This window comes from Desmodus rotundus, chromosome X, assembly GCF_022682495.2.
Source record: "Desmodus rotundus isolate HL8 chromosome X, HLdesRot8A.1, whole genome shotgun sequence".
Lineage (NCBI taxonomy): Eukaryota > Metazoa > Chordata > Mammalia > Chiroptera > Phyllostomidae > Desmodus > Desmodus rotundus.
In genome coordinates, this window is record NC_071400.1 from 49196729 (window position 1) to 49214985 (window position 18257).

An 18257-nucleotide genomic window follows, 5' to 3' on the forward strand; every position below is an offset into this window, starting at 1 on the left:
ATGCATTTATAGCTTTCTTAAGTTCAGTGATATTGAAACAAGTATTATTTTCTTGGGTCAAAAACTTGCTTTGTTTGCAAACTGTAATGGTACTGGAGCTGTAGACGTCATAATTTGTTGTTTACTCTGTTCTGCACTGAGCAACACAATGAAGAGGAAAAAACTACTTTTGATTGTATTTTAAGTTATGAATTAATTGTTTTCTTCTCTATTGGAGAAAGCTTGGGCCTAGAGAGAATCATTTTCACTCTAGTCAGTTGTCCACCTATAATTGCCAACCTTACCTTGCACTTACAAGACCTTGGAAGGGAGAACCTGCAAAGAAATTGGAGATTGATTCTCATGAATTGGATTCAGGCTGAGCTATACTGTGTAGTCTGCAAAGTCAGTCTTTCCTACTTCTGCTCCATCAGCACCCTCTCTGTGCCCTCTCCCTGCCACTCACTCACTATGTAGCCTTTGACAAGTTTTTTAGCCCCTCTCAGCCTCAGTCTTTTATCTGACAAATTGGGATACAAATCATAACTACATATTAATAGTCTGTCTATAGCTGGGTTTTATGTAGTTGTACCAATGGCTGAAAGGACAGGTATTGGAATCAAGCCCACATTTAAATTACAAGCCCATTGCCACCAGCTATCTCACTTTGGGCAAGTTATTTAACTTTTCTGGGTCTCTTTTTCCTCATGTATAAAATGGGAATAATAATAGTACTCAATTTGTAGCATTATGACAATTAAATGAGAATAATGCATATAAAAACCTTATACAAAATGGTGTTCAATAACTGGTAATAACTATTTTATTGTATAAGTATAAAGCATTATTAAGATAATACAATGAGACAGGCTTTGAAATTAATCATAACTCAGTTTGAGTCATAAACCTAGACTAGCTATGTGTCCTTAGGCAACTCACTCAACTCTGAACTTCAGTTTCTTCATCTGAAAAATGGAGATAATAATAATACTGGTATAATAGGGATTTTGTAAGGACTAAATTAGGTATGAAGTTTGTAAGACACCTAGAACAATAAATAGTAGTATGTTATTATCATGCTATTTTTGCAAAATGGGAGTGAGCATATTTTTTGATATAGAAAATGGGGTATAAGATCTTCTAGTGGAACAGATTCTTTGAATCCAGGAATAATTTCAGATATATTACCCCTGTACAGAAGTCCTTGAGAACTTTGGAATCAAGGCCCTCACTGGAGCTTGGAGAAACAGTAGAGAAGCCTATGTTGAGAGGTAATGGAGACAGGGAAGGGAGATAGGGAGGTAGAGGAATGATTTACAGCCCATACCAGAGTGGACCCGCCACCATAAGCAGAGGTGAAGGTGGCTTTTCTTTCAGTTTCAGCGATCCAGTTACTATGAGGTGAAAAGCCCAGATAAAAATCTCTCCAGGCTGTTTACCTTCCATACAGATACTGATTGTAGGGGCTAGATCATGGATCACTAATGGCTGAAATGGACAGGTCATGTTTCAGTTTTATATTGTACATACAGATAGCCTGGGTATGACTTATTCATTGTGGTCTCTCTGAATCTATTGGAAAATAAAGAAACCCCTACATTTCAGTGAGAATTTTCAAAAGGCGCTGTCAGCAAAATTGTGCAATGCAGGAAATTTGTCTTTGGCCTTTCTCCTTTGGGCCCCACAATCACAACCTCCTCTTGTTCCTCCCTTCCCCCAGCATTCCTCACTCAAAACTCATTCTCCTAGTTTCCCCTCAGATAGAACTGAAATTAATTTAGAGAATTATTTTTCTTTTTCTCAAGAATCAAAACCTTCATTATACCAAAGCAATAGTGTTTTAATAGTTAGAATTCAACTTAATTAAAATGGAAGAGAATACATTAATAGTCTTTTCTGTCACTGAAGCCACATCATGAACCCTAGTTCCAAATGCTAGTATTTAGTGATTTCTTAAATCCTTGTAGTTTAAAATGAATAGTTTTTTTTTTCTTACTTGGGAATCTGCTCTGGTAGGAAATTGTTCTGGTATTGCTATCAGATTTTTTCTTCTCTTGATTTTGAGTTGCTGATTCTTGTCACTCTTCCCCCATTGAGTCACAATGATTTTTACCTTTATTAAAATATATAAAAGTGAATTATAATGGCTCTGATGGAAGAAGTCACTTTGAAAACTTGCTTTGTAATTTAGAATACTAAATAAGACCTCATGTATACTTACCTAACATCAGTAGATGGCAGCAAACACTCTCCTGTGAAGGGTTATGGATGTGGGGATTCTGTTTTATTTGAATAGCAGTTAAATTCAGAAACAAGATCTCATCAAAATGGTTGTCTTTTGGTAATCTTCATGAAAGGGTTTATTTCCAGTTTATTTTACCATTCATACCATGAAAATAAAGGCTGAATAACTTACTACCATAAAACCTCATTAACTGAACCCTGCCAATTGGAATTGGTTATAATTTAAAAAGTGGTTTGGGCTGAAGCTTATTTGCCTTTGTTCATTATAAAGAAAATAGTTTTCTCAGCAACTTAATAGTATAGCTTTTTTAAAAGACTAGAAATTACTTAATAGAATTATGGTTTCAAGGGACTTTAAAATCATTATTTCCTTTAAAAATAAAGAAGAAATAGTCCAGGTTCTTACCCATTAATAGCTGTCTTGGATAAGGATAGTTCTCAGTGATGTAGAAATCTGAGACAATTTGAAAAATTGAAAAGAGACTCAGAGATTGCTAAATTGGTGGCATTCTATAAATATAACTCAAGTAAAATACATTCTTCAATAACTGTCCTAAAATATGGGGCATTTACAAAAGGTACATATATATAATGGAACACAAAAGAAAATGCATAATTTTATTTGAATTTAATTCAACAGACATTTTATTGAATACCCAATATATACCATACACAGTGCTATGAGAGGAGACACTGAAGATATAGAGATGAATAAGACATGGCTTCTGTACTTAAGACACAATCTATAAGGGGATGGCAAATAAATAGATATAGATGTGTGGTGTATTAAGTACAGAGAAAGAGAGCAAGGGGGAGAGAGAGAGAGAGAGAGAGAGAGAGAGAGAGAGAGAGAGAGCAATAGTCCAGAGAAGGGATATTATTAACTTCATTCAAAAGAATCAGGGAAAGCTTCCTAGAACTGGCAACACTGAAACTGACTTAAAGCATGAATAGGCACTTGCCAGGAAGACAACTTAAGAGGTACATTACAGGCAGAGAATAGCATATAAAGAAGGTATGAAGACATATACCTGGGAACTTTAACTTATTCAGTGTCGCTTGAATATAGAATTGATTGCTTGTGGATAAAGGGACTGGAGTTGTAGGAGAAGCTAAATTATTAAGCAGGAGCTGATCATGAGCTACAATTAATTGGTTACGGGCAAAGCATAGGGTTCTAGTGGGGAAGTGGTGAGATGAGATGTGAGAATAAAACAAGAACCAGATTATGAAGAACCTTACATTCCATGTCAAGGAGTTTGAACTTGACCCTGTAGGTGTTGGGGAAGTATCAGTGACCCCTTGACCAGAGAATCATATGATCAGGTCTACACTTACAGCATCCTCACAGAGGTATGAAGCCTAAACTGAAGTGGGCAGAGGCTGGAAATAAGAAGTCCAATTAGGAGGCTTTTGAAATAGCCCAGAAAAAAATAAATAAGGAAAACCCAACTAGAATAGTATTAGTGAGGAAGGGACAGATTCAAATAGTATCTAGGAGGTAAACAGATACAGGCCCAGGACACACTGAACAGTTGCATGTGAGGAGTAAAGGTAAAGGATGAGTCAAAGATGTCTCACAGTTTTCTGACTCAGGCTACTGAATAGATGGATGGTAGTACAATTGACTGAGATTGAAAGCTACAAGAGAAAAATAATTATAATAACTCACACATTGTACAAGTCTTAATTTAACATAACTGAAACATGGACTCCTATTACAAAAACTAAGCACCCACCAAAAAAAAATCTGATTAATAATCCATGAGTGAAACATTTAATTAATTATTTTTCAAGCTATACTGTCTACTGGTAGCTTTAAATTAAGTTGTTCACTAGCTCAGAAAATGGACCATTGTCTAAATGAATGTGAGGCATTGTCTGAAGCACACAGTTTAGTACTTGAAACATATTTTTTTTGTTCTTAATTATTTAGTCAACAAATATTTGTTCAGTGGAAGCCACTATTCTAAGCACTGAAGTTACAGGGATGAAAATACAAGGTTCCTTCCCTCAGGAAGAAGCACATGAGTCTCATTAGAAGGATGAGAAAAGACTTCACAGAGAATGACTTGATATTATATTTATTGGTAAATAGGAATTCATGGGTTAAATAAGAAAGGGAAAGGGGGAGCATCTGCAAAGACCTAAGCCTTGGATAGTAATAGTATTACTAGGATATAAAGTTGGAGGGAGTGAGAAAAGATGAATATGAGGCTAGACTGGTCAGGTAGGAGCTAGATGATACCTGATGGTAAAGAACTTTCTATGGCAGACTAAGGAATTTGAGCTTGATCTTTTAGTGAAGAGGAACTTTCGAAGAATGTAGAACAATATATTGAAATCACTCTGAATTAGGTTGACCATACACTTCAGTTTACACTGAACAGTCTCAGATTATGAATTTTATGTTACCCTGTCAACAGCATCATGAGAGAGGAATTAGAAAATGCAGTTTTGAGGTAGATAACAACCAGAACAATTGTTTGGAAAAGAGACGTTGAGGGCCTGAACAATGACAGTGGTCTTGGGCATGAAGAGTAGGGGATGAATAAGAATGATGATTAGAACACAGAATCTACAAACCTTCTCTTGATTACTTCATGTGTGTAAATCCTATTTCACTAACTCTCTCTACTCTTCTTTGGGACAGGAACCATGTTAGTAAAATATAACTCAAAGGTTATGATACTGATATGTTTGCTTCGAAAAAGAAAGAAGGAATGGCCAGAGACATACAAAAAAATGACTACCTTCAAAGCAGTCCCCTTGAGAAGCTGCATTCTTATACCCATTATGCTATAGCCAAGAGTTGTTCTGCACCTGTTTGAGCACTGTATTGAAGAGTCAAATGTCACTTCCTCTGGATTTATTCTGAGTGGTGGAAATAATTTATCCTCTGAGTGGTGGATTTGATATTTTCTAATAATAAAACCAATATTTTTGCAGATTCAAACATGATAAATTAATGTTTTTGTGTGCTTGACTTATACTCCACAAAGTTTGAAGCAATCTGTAGAAACAGAAAGATTAGTGGTTGCCTAGGAATCAATTGGAAATCTAAGGGGAGATGAAAAGTAACTTATAACAGGTATAAGTTTTCTTTTTTGTATGATGAAGATGTTCTAATATTAGATCACAATAAAATTTGGTAAATTTGTACAACTCTAAAAATTTACTAAAGGCCATTGAATTGTACACTTTAAATGGGTGAACTTTATTCTATGGAAATCATTCCTCAATTAAGTTGTTAAAGATGTTTGTAGTGCCAGTAGGGTCCTAGGTTCAGGGATGTATTTTTTAAAAGCATGAGTCTCATTACTGTATGATTAGATTTTCTTCCCATGCCCATCCCCATTGCCCCTAGCACAGTACTGGGTTCATAGTAATTGCATAATAGTTATTTGTCCAACATAATTGATGTAGTGTAGTACTTGATTTCATTCCAATTCAGAGAAGATAGTGATTTTTTTTTAATTTTATTTATTTATTTTTAGGGAGAGGGGAGGGGGCAGAGAAAAAGAGGGAGAGAAGCATCAGTGTGTGGTTGCCTCTTGTGTGCCCCCAATCAGGGACCTGGCCCATAACCCAGGCATGTGCCCTGGCTGGGAATCAAACCTGCTACCCTTTGCTTTGCCAGCAGGCACTCAATCCACTGAACCACACCAGCCAGGGTGAAGATAATGATTTTATTAAATAGCGTGTATAAGTTCTTAGATGTTTTTATGTCCTAATCTACAGTATCATTTCATGGGTACTTTTAATAAAGGTCTAGTTATGAGCAGTCCTTTCTGTTTCCAAACATAATCAATTTTGAATATAAACAGCATAATTACTATCAGTACCTTAATTAATATATTACTATTTGGTACATTAGTAAAATGTATCATTATCCATATAAGTTATAGAAACCACATGGGAATGTTGTTCTAATATTTTGTCATTGACTCTGGCATCTTAATTTTTAGTATTACATAAAAGGATATCAATAAATTTTATTGATAACAACAATAACTTCTCTCTCCCTCTCCTCCCCACCCCTAATCAGGAAGCATTGTAAGTGTTGGTGACCCAAAGAAAAAATACACAAGATTTGAAAAAATTGGTCAAGGGTAAGTGATTGTTATTTGAAATATTGGAACATACATGTTAAAGATATACATTAAAATTCAATAACAGCTTGGATTTCTGGTAAATTATGCTTCTCATTTCCTGGGTTATATTCATGTTTGCATCCTCAATGTTGGTCTTTCTGGTTGGCTTTTATTAATAATTAACCACGGAACATATCCTTCTGGAATATTCACTATTATTGTGCTAACACTGAATTTTTTAGGGACATTTTGATCCAGTATATTTTGAAGATTCAAACAGATTTCTCTAGAAAAGTAGTGAGGTTATTAAAAACCTGTAGTTTGTATGAAAACCCCCTTTATCCCTGTCTCCCTACATCTGTATGAATATTGTGCTTAAGATCCTATTTCTTTGTCAGACTAGAAAGTGACAGAGGGAGGATAGGCAAAGTTCTTATTGAATGATCCAGAGGTAGGCAGAATTGACTATACAGGTAAGGAGGAAACCAATCAATAATCCCTAAAAGAGATAGAGAGCATCATTTTCATCTATTATGCTTGTTAAGAATAAAGATTCCCAGACCCCACTGTCAGAGACTTAATTTAGAAGTTTGGAGCGGGGACCAGGAAACTGAACTTTGGAAAAGTATTTCAGATAATCCTGACCATTAGTTAGACATACAAACCACAGGGCTAGATCATTCACCAGAGCTAAAGATAGGAGTTATCAGTTCTACAAGTCAGCTGTAATTACATGTTTCTTAGCCCTCAGTGTGCAATTAACCAGGAGGGCTTGAGTAGGCAACAGTGTTTGAAACAGGAAAAAGTTTTGTTTAAAGAGAAATGAAGTGTTCTTAAGAGCTGTCCCAAAATGAAGAGTGGGACAAGATATTTGGGTGCACCAATTAACTGTATGCCAGGAACCAATTTAGTACCTCAGAAGTCTCCAGGATGAGATAAGGAACTGGGAAGGAAAGGATAATCTAATGTGCCTGCAAAATTGTGCTGGCCCCTCAGGGTTTGTTTTTTGATAAGGGAATGTAGGATTTCTTCAAGCACTTCATTGCTGTTCCTGGGATTCTTAGATTCAGAAAATTATATATTGTATATAAGCTTGACTATTTTTCATGATTTTTATGTTTTATTTATTTTCCCCTAGCTTTTGAACTAAAGTTTCTTTTGAAATTGCCAAGTTATCTTGGGAGATATGGGAAGCATTCATTACATTTTGGCTAGAGGGTAAAAGGGACATATCTTATCCCCTAACTTGTGGGGATTGTGATTTGTGGGAATCAAGGTAAGAAAACCCTGAGAGGGAGGCATAAACTCAGGGAGAAATGTATAGCCAACCTTCTTCCACTAAAAACCATAATGGTGTGGCATTTCTAGGAGGCTAAAATATATACCTGTTTGTGCTTTTGCTTCTTTCTTTGTAATTTGATATCACTGGTATTCTCACTTGTTCATAAAAGAAGTGTTTTGTGATCTCTAGGGACCCCCTATCACTTAAACAATCAGATAGTATGTCTGCCCATTTCTCTAAAACAGTGCTGCCCAATAAAACTTTCTGTGATGATGGAGATGTAGTATATCTGTACCATCCTATATGGTAGACACTAGCATGTGTGGCTGTAGAGCACTTAAAATATGTCTAGTGCAAATGAGAAACTATTTATTTGAATTAATTTATTTTTCAGCACACACATAGATGGGTATTAATGCTGTGAGCCCTCAAGGAACTTAAAGTCCACAATGATAAATGCTTGACAGAGGTCTACATAGGGTGCAAGGAGAATATCAAGACAAATCTACTAAATTCAGCAGCAGAACTGGCTTCTATAGCCATTATTTCCCACCTGGAGTTCTCCTTCTTCACCTCTGGTGGACTGTGTTGTTTTTGTTTTTCTGTTTGTTTGTTTGTTTGTTTCTGCTCAGTGGCCTTTATTCATCAAGCCATAGTCTCCAGTTCTAGCAGACTTCCTTGTGATTTGAACAAGGATGCCAACATCTCCATATTTCCTTCCCCCCTTAGTCTGCAATATAATTACGCTGTTTAAAATTCACATATCATAGTTTCAAACCCATTTTTCTAATGTAGGTTTTCTGTGCCTAGATGACATCCAATAGCAGAAATCCCATTAGCAATGGAATTGTATACCAAAATGTAAGGAAGTAAGACCAAAGACAAGTTAAAAGTAATGGAAATGCATTCTTAAACAAAAAGGTTATATGTCCATTTGCTGCCAACACAAAAGTATGTTGGGTCAGCAGCCAATACATTGGTGGACTGGTTTTGTACTTAGGCAAGGAAGCCATACCTTCTCATTTCCATACGCCAGCCTCAAATGGCTTTTTTCATGCCCCAAGATAAACTCTATGGGGTAGATTGTAAAAACAATATTATGTATTAAAAAGGTTCAGAAAGTAAAAGTTGGCTCTTAGATTTTATTTTAATCAGGTGGGTCTTAGGTGGAACTAACAATAGGAAAGCATACACAATCCACAGAGAGATAGCATTCCAGATCTTTGCTGCCCAATACGATAACCATGTAGCTATTGAGCCCTTGATATGTGGTTGGTCCAGATTGAGATGTGCTATGAGTATAAAATATGTACCTGATGTCAAAAAGTTAAAAAGGAAAAATGGTATAAAATATTAATATATTTTCTATTGGTTATATGTTGAAATAATATTTTATATATGTTGTTTAAAATAAAATATATTAAGATTAATCTTACCACTTAGACTCTTAAAATATAGCTCTCAGAAATTTGAAAATATGGCTCACATTCTATTTCTAATAGACATAACTGATATAGTTGTAGGTTTAAATATGAGAGTTATTTATTTATTTATTTATTCATGAAGTAGATATTTTAGAGTTGTCTTTTGGGGAGTGGGGAGTAGAAGATGTTACAATTTCGTTTTGATTATTTATTCCCACTAAGACCCAATTGAGCCAAAAATAGCATTTATTTTTAAAAAATGAAAAAAGGAAGTGATGGTTTTAAACATCTCTCAGATACTAGATAATGAAGCAAGACTGATTTCTCCAAGAACAAAGATTAGGCCACCAAGGGACTTTGCATAACAAAGAGTTTTCCCCTCTTGGTTGTTATTTATGCTTCTGATCTCTGAAGGTGCAAAACGAAAATTCTTTTTCTGCATACCTTTGTAAAGCCTTCATAATCTAAAATGAAATATTAAATCAGAAATACTGCTTGTCACTGCAGAAAGTTCTGTTTTAAATTTCTAGCAAGTTCTTCATTTTAAAGAATAATGAAACCAGCAGAGTTTACTCATAGGCCCAATTCAACTTTTAAATAAGTCCTGAGAAGGTAGGGAAGTCTATTTTATTCCTCGTTTTGTCTCTTAGTGTCTAGCACAGTGCTTTTACACTTAGTAGCCTTCCCCCAAATAAAACAACCTTGTACAATTTCGGTCCACAGCAATAGTTTATTTGGCCAAAGTCAAAGACTTACAGAACTTCCCCTGTCTGACTCCCCATCTCTCTGGGTCTGTTTTTGCTTCAATAAATATTTGTTGAACTAACTGAGAATGTTTGTCTTTCTAGCTCTCCCTTTCCTCTATGTCTGTGTTTTCATATATACACAAGGTCCACCACAAATAATGCCCCTTTTTATTAGAAAATATTTTATTACAAAATCATAAGCATGTAATTCTGTGACATAACAATATCACACTCAAGCACACCATATCACATGTTAGGTGAAATGTTCAAATTGCCGTCCATCTCATGTGAGACATTTACATATCCTACCAACCACACTCAAGCAAGACTTACTTCTGCCGACCCCTATATTTCTTGCTCCTTGCTCTTTCTGTATCTGTCTCTGCCTCTCTCTCTTTTTCTCTATTGCTCTTCATCTCTGTTTCTCATATTGACTTGATCAGATGTGACTCGCCACATCTCATTCTTTATGTTTTGTGTATATTTGTGCACGCTACACATCTTTTTCATTCATCTTCACTCTCCACTGCCCGTTTTCACACACATGCACACACAACTAAAATGGTCTTAACATAAATTAAGATGCATTTTAAATACCTTTGAAGATAAAATCTATTAACTTGAATCTATTTACTGTGATTTTATGATTTATTTAATTTACTAAATTCTTGGTTTTAGAGTTTTGTTCTCTGTTCTTAATTTTTTTTTACAAACTCCTTTTTTTTTGAAAGATTTTGTTTATTTATCTTTAGAGAGAGGGGAAGGGAAAGAGAAAGAGGGGGAGGGAAACATCAGTGTGTGGTTGCCTCTCGCACACCCCCTTCTAGGGACAAGGACTGCAACCCAGACTTGTGCCCTGACTGGGAAAGGAACCAGTGATGCTTTGGTTCCCAGTCCCGTGCTCAATCCACTGAACTACACCAGCCAGGTGTTCTTAATTTTTAAAGTAATCAAAATATTGATTTATTTTTCTGTAAACCAAAAACCCCACTTACTTTTCCTTTCACTTAAATTGTTCTCAGTACATTTTTTTTTCATGAATTATTGGCCTAAGTTAGGCAAACTAGCCTGCATTCTCAATATATAGAGTGTTTATTTTCTTTTCGTTAAGTCTGTATATTTTATTCTCTTGCATTACCTATTATAATGGTGACATTCAAACCTATGTCAGTAATCATTTGGTGTTAAAAATAATCAGCCCAAGTATTCAATTTTCAGCTTCAGGGAGCACAACAGCTTATTATTGGGAGCCAGATTTGAGAAGAACCTCTCCATTAATCACCCTCATCTACTTGGAAAACAAAATTTTTCCAGTGCGGGTTTCTGCCATACCAGCATTCAGGCCTGGGGCCCGAGGAATGGGCTGCATCCTCCATACATGAAACTCATAATTGCATGTCTAATCATTTGAGGCCATAGCTATGTCAAAAGTTAAAAATGACATTATTTCACCGGGTTTGCTGTGAAAAGTGTTCTGAAATTGGTTACCAAATGTAGCTATTTTGAGTAGATGCATGCAAAGTTTTAAAAACAAGGGGGAAAAGGCCTGGTACCTTCCAAATTATCACTAATTCAACAACATTTGTTTATCAGATATATATCTGGTGGAGACTTAAGAATCTTCACTTTCTAGGACAGTTATATAAAAGAACTGGTTTAATAAGTGGAGTAGGGTAAACTAACAAAATTAAATATTTATTTTCACTAACAGCTATCATTGGTAAGCCTGTGTAATTCCTGAATAAGCAGTAGCTATATAACAGAGGAATGGATTTTCTAATGTCTGTAGTTGTCCTCACAGATCTATTTTAAAAAATTGTTGTTCAATTACAGTTGCTCCCATTTTTCTCCATTGCTCTTCCTGCCCTTCCCACCAACCTCCCACATTCAATCCTCCCCACAAACCTGTTGTCCCTGAAAATGGGTTCTATATAAATGTTCCTTGAACATATCCCTTCTTTCCCCATTTATCCCCCTTCCCCCTACCCTCTGGTCACTGTCAATTCATTATTTATTTCCAGGTCTCTGGTTCTATTTTGCTCACTTGTTTGTATTGTTGATTAGGTTCCATTTATAGGTGACATCATATGGTATTGGTCTTTCCCCACCTGGCTTATTTAACTTAGCATAATGTTCTCCAGTTCCATCCATGCTGTTGAGGAAGGCTAGGAACTCCTTCTTTCTTTCTGCTGTATAATATTTCATTGTATAAATGTACCACTGTTTTTGGATACACTCATTTAGTGATGGAAACTTAAGCTGTTTCTAGCACTTGGCTATTGTAAATAATGCTGCTTTGAACATTGGGGTGCATAGATATTTTTGAATTGGTGTTTCAGGATATTGGGGTATAATCCTACCAGTGAAATTGCCAGATTGAAAGATAGTTCCATTTTTAGTTTTTTGAGAAAATACCATACTGTTTTTCCCAGTGGCCACATCAGTCTGCATTCCCATGAAAAGTGGACTACGGTTTCCTTTTCTCCACAACCTCTCTAGCACTTGCTGATTTGTTTGTGATGGCCATTCTTTTTCTTATTGTTGCTCAACTACAGTTGTCTCTACTTTTCCCCCACCACTATACCACACCCCACCCACGCCCACCTCCCACCCTCAATCCTACCTCCCTTTGGTTTTGTCTGGGTGTACTTGATATATAATCCTGAAAACTCATCCCCCTTTTCTCCCCTTTATCCCCACCCTCCTCCCCTCTGGTTACTGTCAGTTTGTTCATCATTTCATTGTCTCTGCTTATATTTTGCTTGCTTCTTTGTTTTATTGATTAGGCTAAACTTATAGGTGTGATCATATGGTATTTGTCTTCCATGGCATAGCTTGTTTCACTTAGCATAATTCTCTCCAGTTCCATGCATGCTGTCGCAAAGGGTAGGAGCTTCTTCTTTCTCTCTGCTGCATAGCATTCCATTGTGTAAATGTACCATAGTTTTTTGATCCACTTATTTACTGATGGGCACTTAGGTTACTTCCAGCACTTGGGTATTGTAAATTGTGCTGCTATGAACATTGGAGTGCATAGGTTCTTTGGATTGGTGTTTAAGGGCTCTTAGGGCATAATCCCAGCAGTGGAAATGCTGGGTCAAAAGGCAGTTCCATTTTTAGTTTTCTGAGGAAATTCCATACTGTTTTCCACAGTGGCTGCACCAGTCTGCATTCCTACCAACAGTGAACTACGATTCCCTTTTCTCCACATCCTCTCCAACACTTGTTTGTTGATTGGTTTACTATGGCCATTCTGACAGTTTTGAAGTGGTATCTCGTTGTGGTTTTAATTTGCATCTCTCTGATGGCTAGTGATGCTGAGCATCTTTTCATATGTCTCTGGGCCCTCTGTATGTCCTCCTTGTAGAAGTGTCTGTACAAATCTTTTGCCCATTCTTTAATTAGCTTGCTTATCTTCTTGGAGAGGAGGCATGTGAGTTCTTTATATATTTTGGAGATCAGGCCTTTGTCTGAGGTATCATTGGCAAATATGTTTTCCCATACTGTTGGTTCTCTTCTCATTTTAATGCTGTTTTCTTTAGCCATGCAGAAGCTTCTTAGTTTCATGAGGTCCGATTGGCTTATTCTTTCCTTTATGTCCCTTGCTTTAGGGGACATATCAGTGAAGATGTTGCTCCATGGAATGTCTGAGATTTTCCTTCCGATGCTTTCCTCTGGGACTTTTATGGTGTCACGACTTATATTTAAGTCTTTTATCTACCATGAATTTATTCTTGTGTATAGTGTAAGTTGGTGATTGAGTTTCAATTTTTGCATGTAGCTCTCCAGATCTCCCACCACAATTTGTTGAAGAGGCTATTTTTACTCAGTTTTGTGCTTCTTCCTCATTTGTGAAATATTAATTGACCATAGAGACTTGGGTTTAGTTCTGGGCTCTCTGTTCTGTTCCATCATTCTATATGCCTGTTCTTATGCCAGTACCAGGCTGTTTGGTTTACAGTGGCCTTATAATACAGTTTGATATCAGGTATTGTGATCCCTCCTACTTTCTTCTTTCTTTCTCAAAGTTGCTACAGCTATTTGGGGAATTTTGTGGTTCCATATAAATTTCTATAATGTTTGTTCTATATCTGAGGAATATGTGATTCGTCCTTTAATAGAAATTGCATTGAATCTATAAATTCCCTTGTATAGTATGGCCATTTTGATGATGTTACTTCTTCAATCCATGAACATGGTACATGATTCCATTTGTTTGTGTCTCCCTCAATTTCTTTCTTCAGTGTTGTATAGTTTTCTGAGTACAGTTCTTTTATCTCCTTGGTTAGTTTTATTCCTAGGTACTTTATTTTTCTTGTTGCTATATCAAATGGAATTTTTTTCCTGATTTCTGCATCTGATATTTCACTGTTGGTGTACAAAAATGTCTTTGATTGATGAATATTGACTTTGCATCCTGCTTTTTGCCAAATTCACTTATTATGATGAGTAGTTTTTCGGTGGCATCTATAGGATTTTCTATGTAGACTATCATGTCATCTGCAAACAATGACAGTTTTGTTTCCTCCTTTCCAATTTGGATGCCTTTTATTTCTTTTACTTGTCTTATTGCTGTCACTAGGGCTTCCAATACTGTATTGAGTAGGAGTGGTGAAAGTGGCATCCTTGTCTTGCTCCTAACCTTAGTGGCAAAACTCTAAGTTTTTGTCCATTGAATGTGATGTTGGCTGTAGGTCTCTTATATATGGCCTTTATTATGTTGAGGCATGCTTCCTCTCTTCCCATTTTGCTATGTGTTTTTATCATAAATCGGTGCTATACCTTATCAAATGTTTTTTGCACATCTATCAATGTGATCATGTGATTTTTTTTCTTTTGTCTTGTTTATGTGATGTATTACATTTGTTGATTTGTGAATATTGTACCATCCTTACATCCCTGCGATGAACCCACTTGGTCATGATGTATGATCTTTTTAATATATTCTTGGGGGTGAAGATGGCGGTGAGATAGGTGGGAGCAGAGTCCACTTCCCCTCGGCACCAGTGGAACACCTAGCTGATCTGAGGAACAGAGCAAACAGCCAACGGTATTCCAGCATATATGAAGATCAGAGACAAAAGATAGAGGACATTGAAAGATCTCATGGTAAGAAGAGTGCTTAAGGACAATAAGGGCCCTGGGACCTGCACGGGGACCAGGGCAGCTGAAGCCCCAGCCTGGGCACAGAGTCTGCTGCAGGATTCTTGTGAGAGAGCCAGGCTGGTCTGTGTGAGAGAGCAGGTGTTTGTTTGGAACAGGGGGACTTGAATAGGAAGAATTTCTCAAAAAGAAAATAGCGGCACTCAGAAGCTAGTTAGAGAAATCTGTGCAATAGCCACATCCTCTGGCGACCCTCCCCCGTCAGCCCCTGGACTGTGAACAGAGGATAAGCAGCCCCAGCTCTCACCTGAAGCCCAGCTGGCGCACATGGAGATCAGAGGACTGGGCGAACACAAGTGAAACTCCAGGTGGGCGTGTGCCCTGATAAGCTGCCGGGCAGCCTGGGCGCACGGACAGAAAGTGCCTGGGGGGGGGGAGCAACTCCTTAAGTGGCTTTGGCGCCCACACCTTAAATCTTGGGTGGGTGGGCACCCGGATCAGTGGCTGCCGGCCCCGCACACAGGCCCAAAGCTGAAGATCAGCTGCACAACCAGATCAAAGGCCTGCTGCCTGCGACCCACCACACCTAAAAGCACTGGTTCTGAACAACACCGCCCTAGCCCCTGCACACAGAGCCCTGCAGGGCCTACTGGCTCTCTAAGACTAAGGCAGAACACCCAGCAGAGGGGAGCTGCAGGGCTAGGGTAGACTGCAGTCCCCGAAAAGACTTGACCCAGTAGGGGGCTGAACTACACCATAAGCGCACCTAGAGCCCCTAGCATCTAAGACAGAAAAGACCAAGAAGGAGGAGCGTGAGTTGGCCCTAATTGGTGCAACTCAAGGACAGCACAACTGGTGAACTAACGGCCTAGGGGGGAGCAGAAGGACCCTGAGGAACTGGACTAGAGGCTGAACAACAGCAAAGAGTGTGGCTCAGGAAGGGAGAAAAGTGAAACCAATCCTTCCAACCACGCCTTCCCGTTTCACAGACAGGAAGACCAGAAGAACTAACCTGACCAGTTTAAAGCTAGCAGAAGACTATTTTTTTCCTCCTTTCCCCCAAATTCCTTCTTCCTTTCTGTCCTTCTTTCTTTTTTTTTATTACTTCTTCCTTCCATCCTTAACCTTTTTTATTCCTTCTTCCTGCCTTCTTTTATTTATTTATATGTTTTAATTTTTGTTAAAGTTCCTTCTTATCTTTCCTCTAATCTTTTTTTATTCCTTCTTCATCCTTCCATTCCTCTTCTATTCCCTTTTCCCCTCCTACCCTTCTCCTTCTTTTCCCCCTACTTTCTCTTTTTCCCACAGGTGAGACAATAAAACCTGCAGCTCCGAAAAGACCAGAGTCAGACCGTGTTAGACCCACAAACATCAGCTCATAACCAGTGACGTCAGGATATTAAGGAGACGGCACGACTGAATCCCATTGGCATACTACCATAAAAGTTCATAACATAAACCCAGGGAGTCAGAACAGATCACTTTAAGAAGCAGAGGCTAACAAAGAAGAGTCTCTAAAAAAATGGGAAGACAAAGAAACAATCCCCAAATGAAACGAAAGGAGGAAGCCTCAGAAAGAATGCTAACTGAAACAGCGGTAAGTCAACTATGAGATACTAAGTTCAAAGCAATGGTTATCAGGAGCTCACTGAACTCACAGAGAACTACCAGAAACTACAGAGAAGCTACAATGAACTCACTGCAAACAGTTTCAACATTAAAAAGGAAATAGAAACTAAAAACAAGGGCAAAGAAGAAATGAAGAATACAATTTCTGAACTGAAGAACACAGTAGAAGGAATCAAAAGCAGACTTAAAGAAGCAAAGGACCGAATCAGCAAGCTGGAGAACAAAGTAGAAAAAAACACCCAGAAGGAGCAAGAAAAGGAAAAGAGGCTCAGAAAGAATGAAGAGGCAATAAGGGAAATGCAGGACAGCATGAAACATAATAATATCCATATAATAGAAATACCAGAAGGAGAAGAAGAAGAGGACGGGATAGAAAATCTGTCTGAAAAACTAATGATGGAAAATTTCCCTAATCATATGAGAGTAAAAGTCACACAAATCCAGGAAACACAGAGAGTCCCAAGCAAGAGGAACCCAAAGAGGGCCACTGCAAGACACATCATAATTAAAATGGCAAAATTCCAAGACAAACAGAGGATCTTAAAGGCAGCAAGGGAAATAAAGGAAGTAACATACAAGGGAGCCCCAATAAGGTTAGCACCTGACTTCTCAATGGAAACGCTCCAAGCCAGAAGGCAATGGCAAAAAATATTCCAAGTAATGAATAACCAGAGGCCTGCAACCAAGGCTACTTTGCCAGCAAGGCTCTCAATCAAGATAGAAGGACAAATAAAGAGCTTCCCAGACAAAAGAAGTCTAAAAGAATATACCTCCACCAAACCAGCTCTGCAAGAGATGCTAAAGGGACTGCTTTAAAGAAAGGAAAGAAAAGAGAAAGAGACAGGAACACAGGTAGGAAAAAATGGCAATGAATAACAACCTATCGATAATAACCTTAAACATACATGGATTACATGCTCCAATCAAAAGACACAGAATAGCTGAATGGATAAGAAAACATGACCCACACATATGCTGTCTACAAGAGACCCATCTCAGGACAAATCCCTACACAGACTGGAAGTGAAGGGATAGAAAAAATTTTCCAAGCAAGTGGACAGGAAAAAAAAGCAGGTGTAGCAATACTCATATCAAACAAAATAGACTTCCAAAGAAGGGCCATAAAGAGAGACCCAGAAGGTCACTTCATAAGACTCAAAGGAAGAATCCACCAAGAAGACATAAACATTGTAAATATATACGCACACAACATAGGAGCAACCAAATACATAAAGAAAATTGGAGGACTTCAAGAAAGATATTGACAGAAAGACAATTATAGTAAGGGCCTTTAACACCCCACTGTCAAAAATGGACAGGTCTTGCAAACAAAATATCAAGAAGGATATTGTGTCACTTAACAATACCCTAGATGAAGTGGACTTAACTAATATATATAGATTTTTTCGTCCCAAACAAGCAAAATACACATTCTTTTCAAGTGTACATGGAACATTTTCAAAGATAGAACACATGATACGACACAAACTAAGCATCAACAAATTCAAGAAATTTGAAATCATATCACACATTTTCTCTGACCACAAGGGAGTGAAATGAGAAACCAACCCCAAAGGAAAAAAGCCAAAACCCAAAAAACATGGAGACTGAATAGCATGCTATTAAACAATGAATGGGTCAAGAACGAGATTAGGGAAGAAATCAGAAACTTTCTAGAAACAAATGAAAATGCACTCACAATAACCCAAAACCTATGGGACACAGCAAAGGCAGTCCTGAGAGGGAAGTTCATAGC

General features: G+C 37.6%; 1 protein-coding gene across 5 annotated transcripts in view; it reads left to right on the forward strand.

Moving 5' to 3' along the window:
- PAK3 (p21 (RAC1) activated kinase 3) overlaps window positions 1-18257 on the forward strand; it is a 385169-nt gene that overhangs the window by 299688 nt on the left and 67224 nt on the right. For all 5 annotated transcript variants that reach the window (XM_053917262.1, XM_053917263.1, XM_045188516.2 and 2 more), the window contains one exon: window positions 6272-6335. In XM_053917262.1, coding sequence (XP_053773237.1) covers window positions 6272-6335 — 64 coding nt within the window. The remainder of the gene's footprint in view (window positions 1-6271; window positions 6336-18257) is intronic.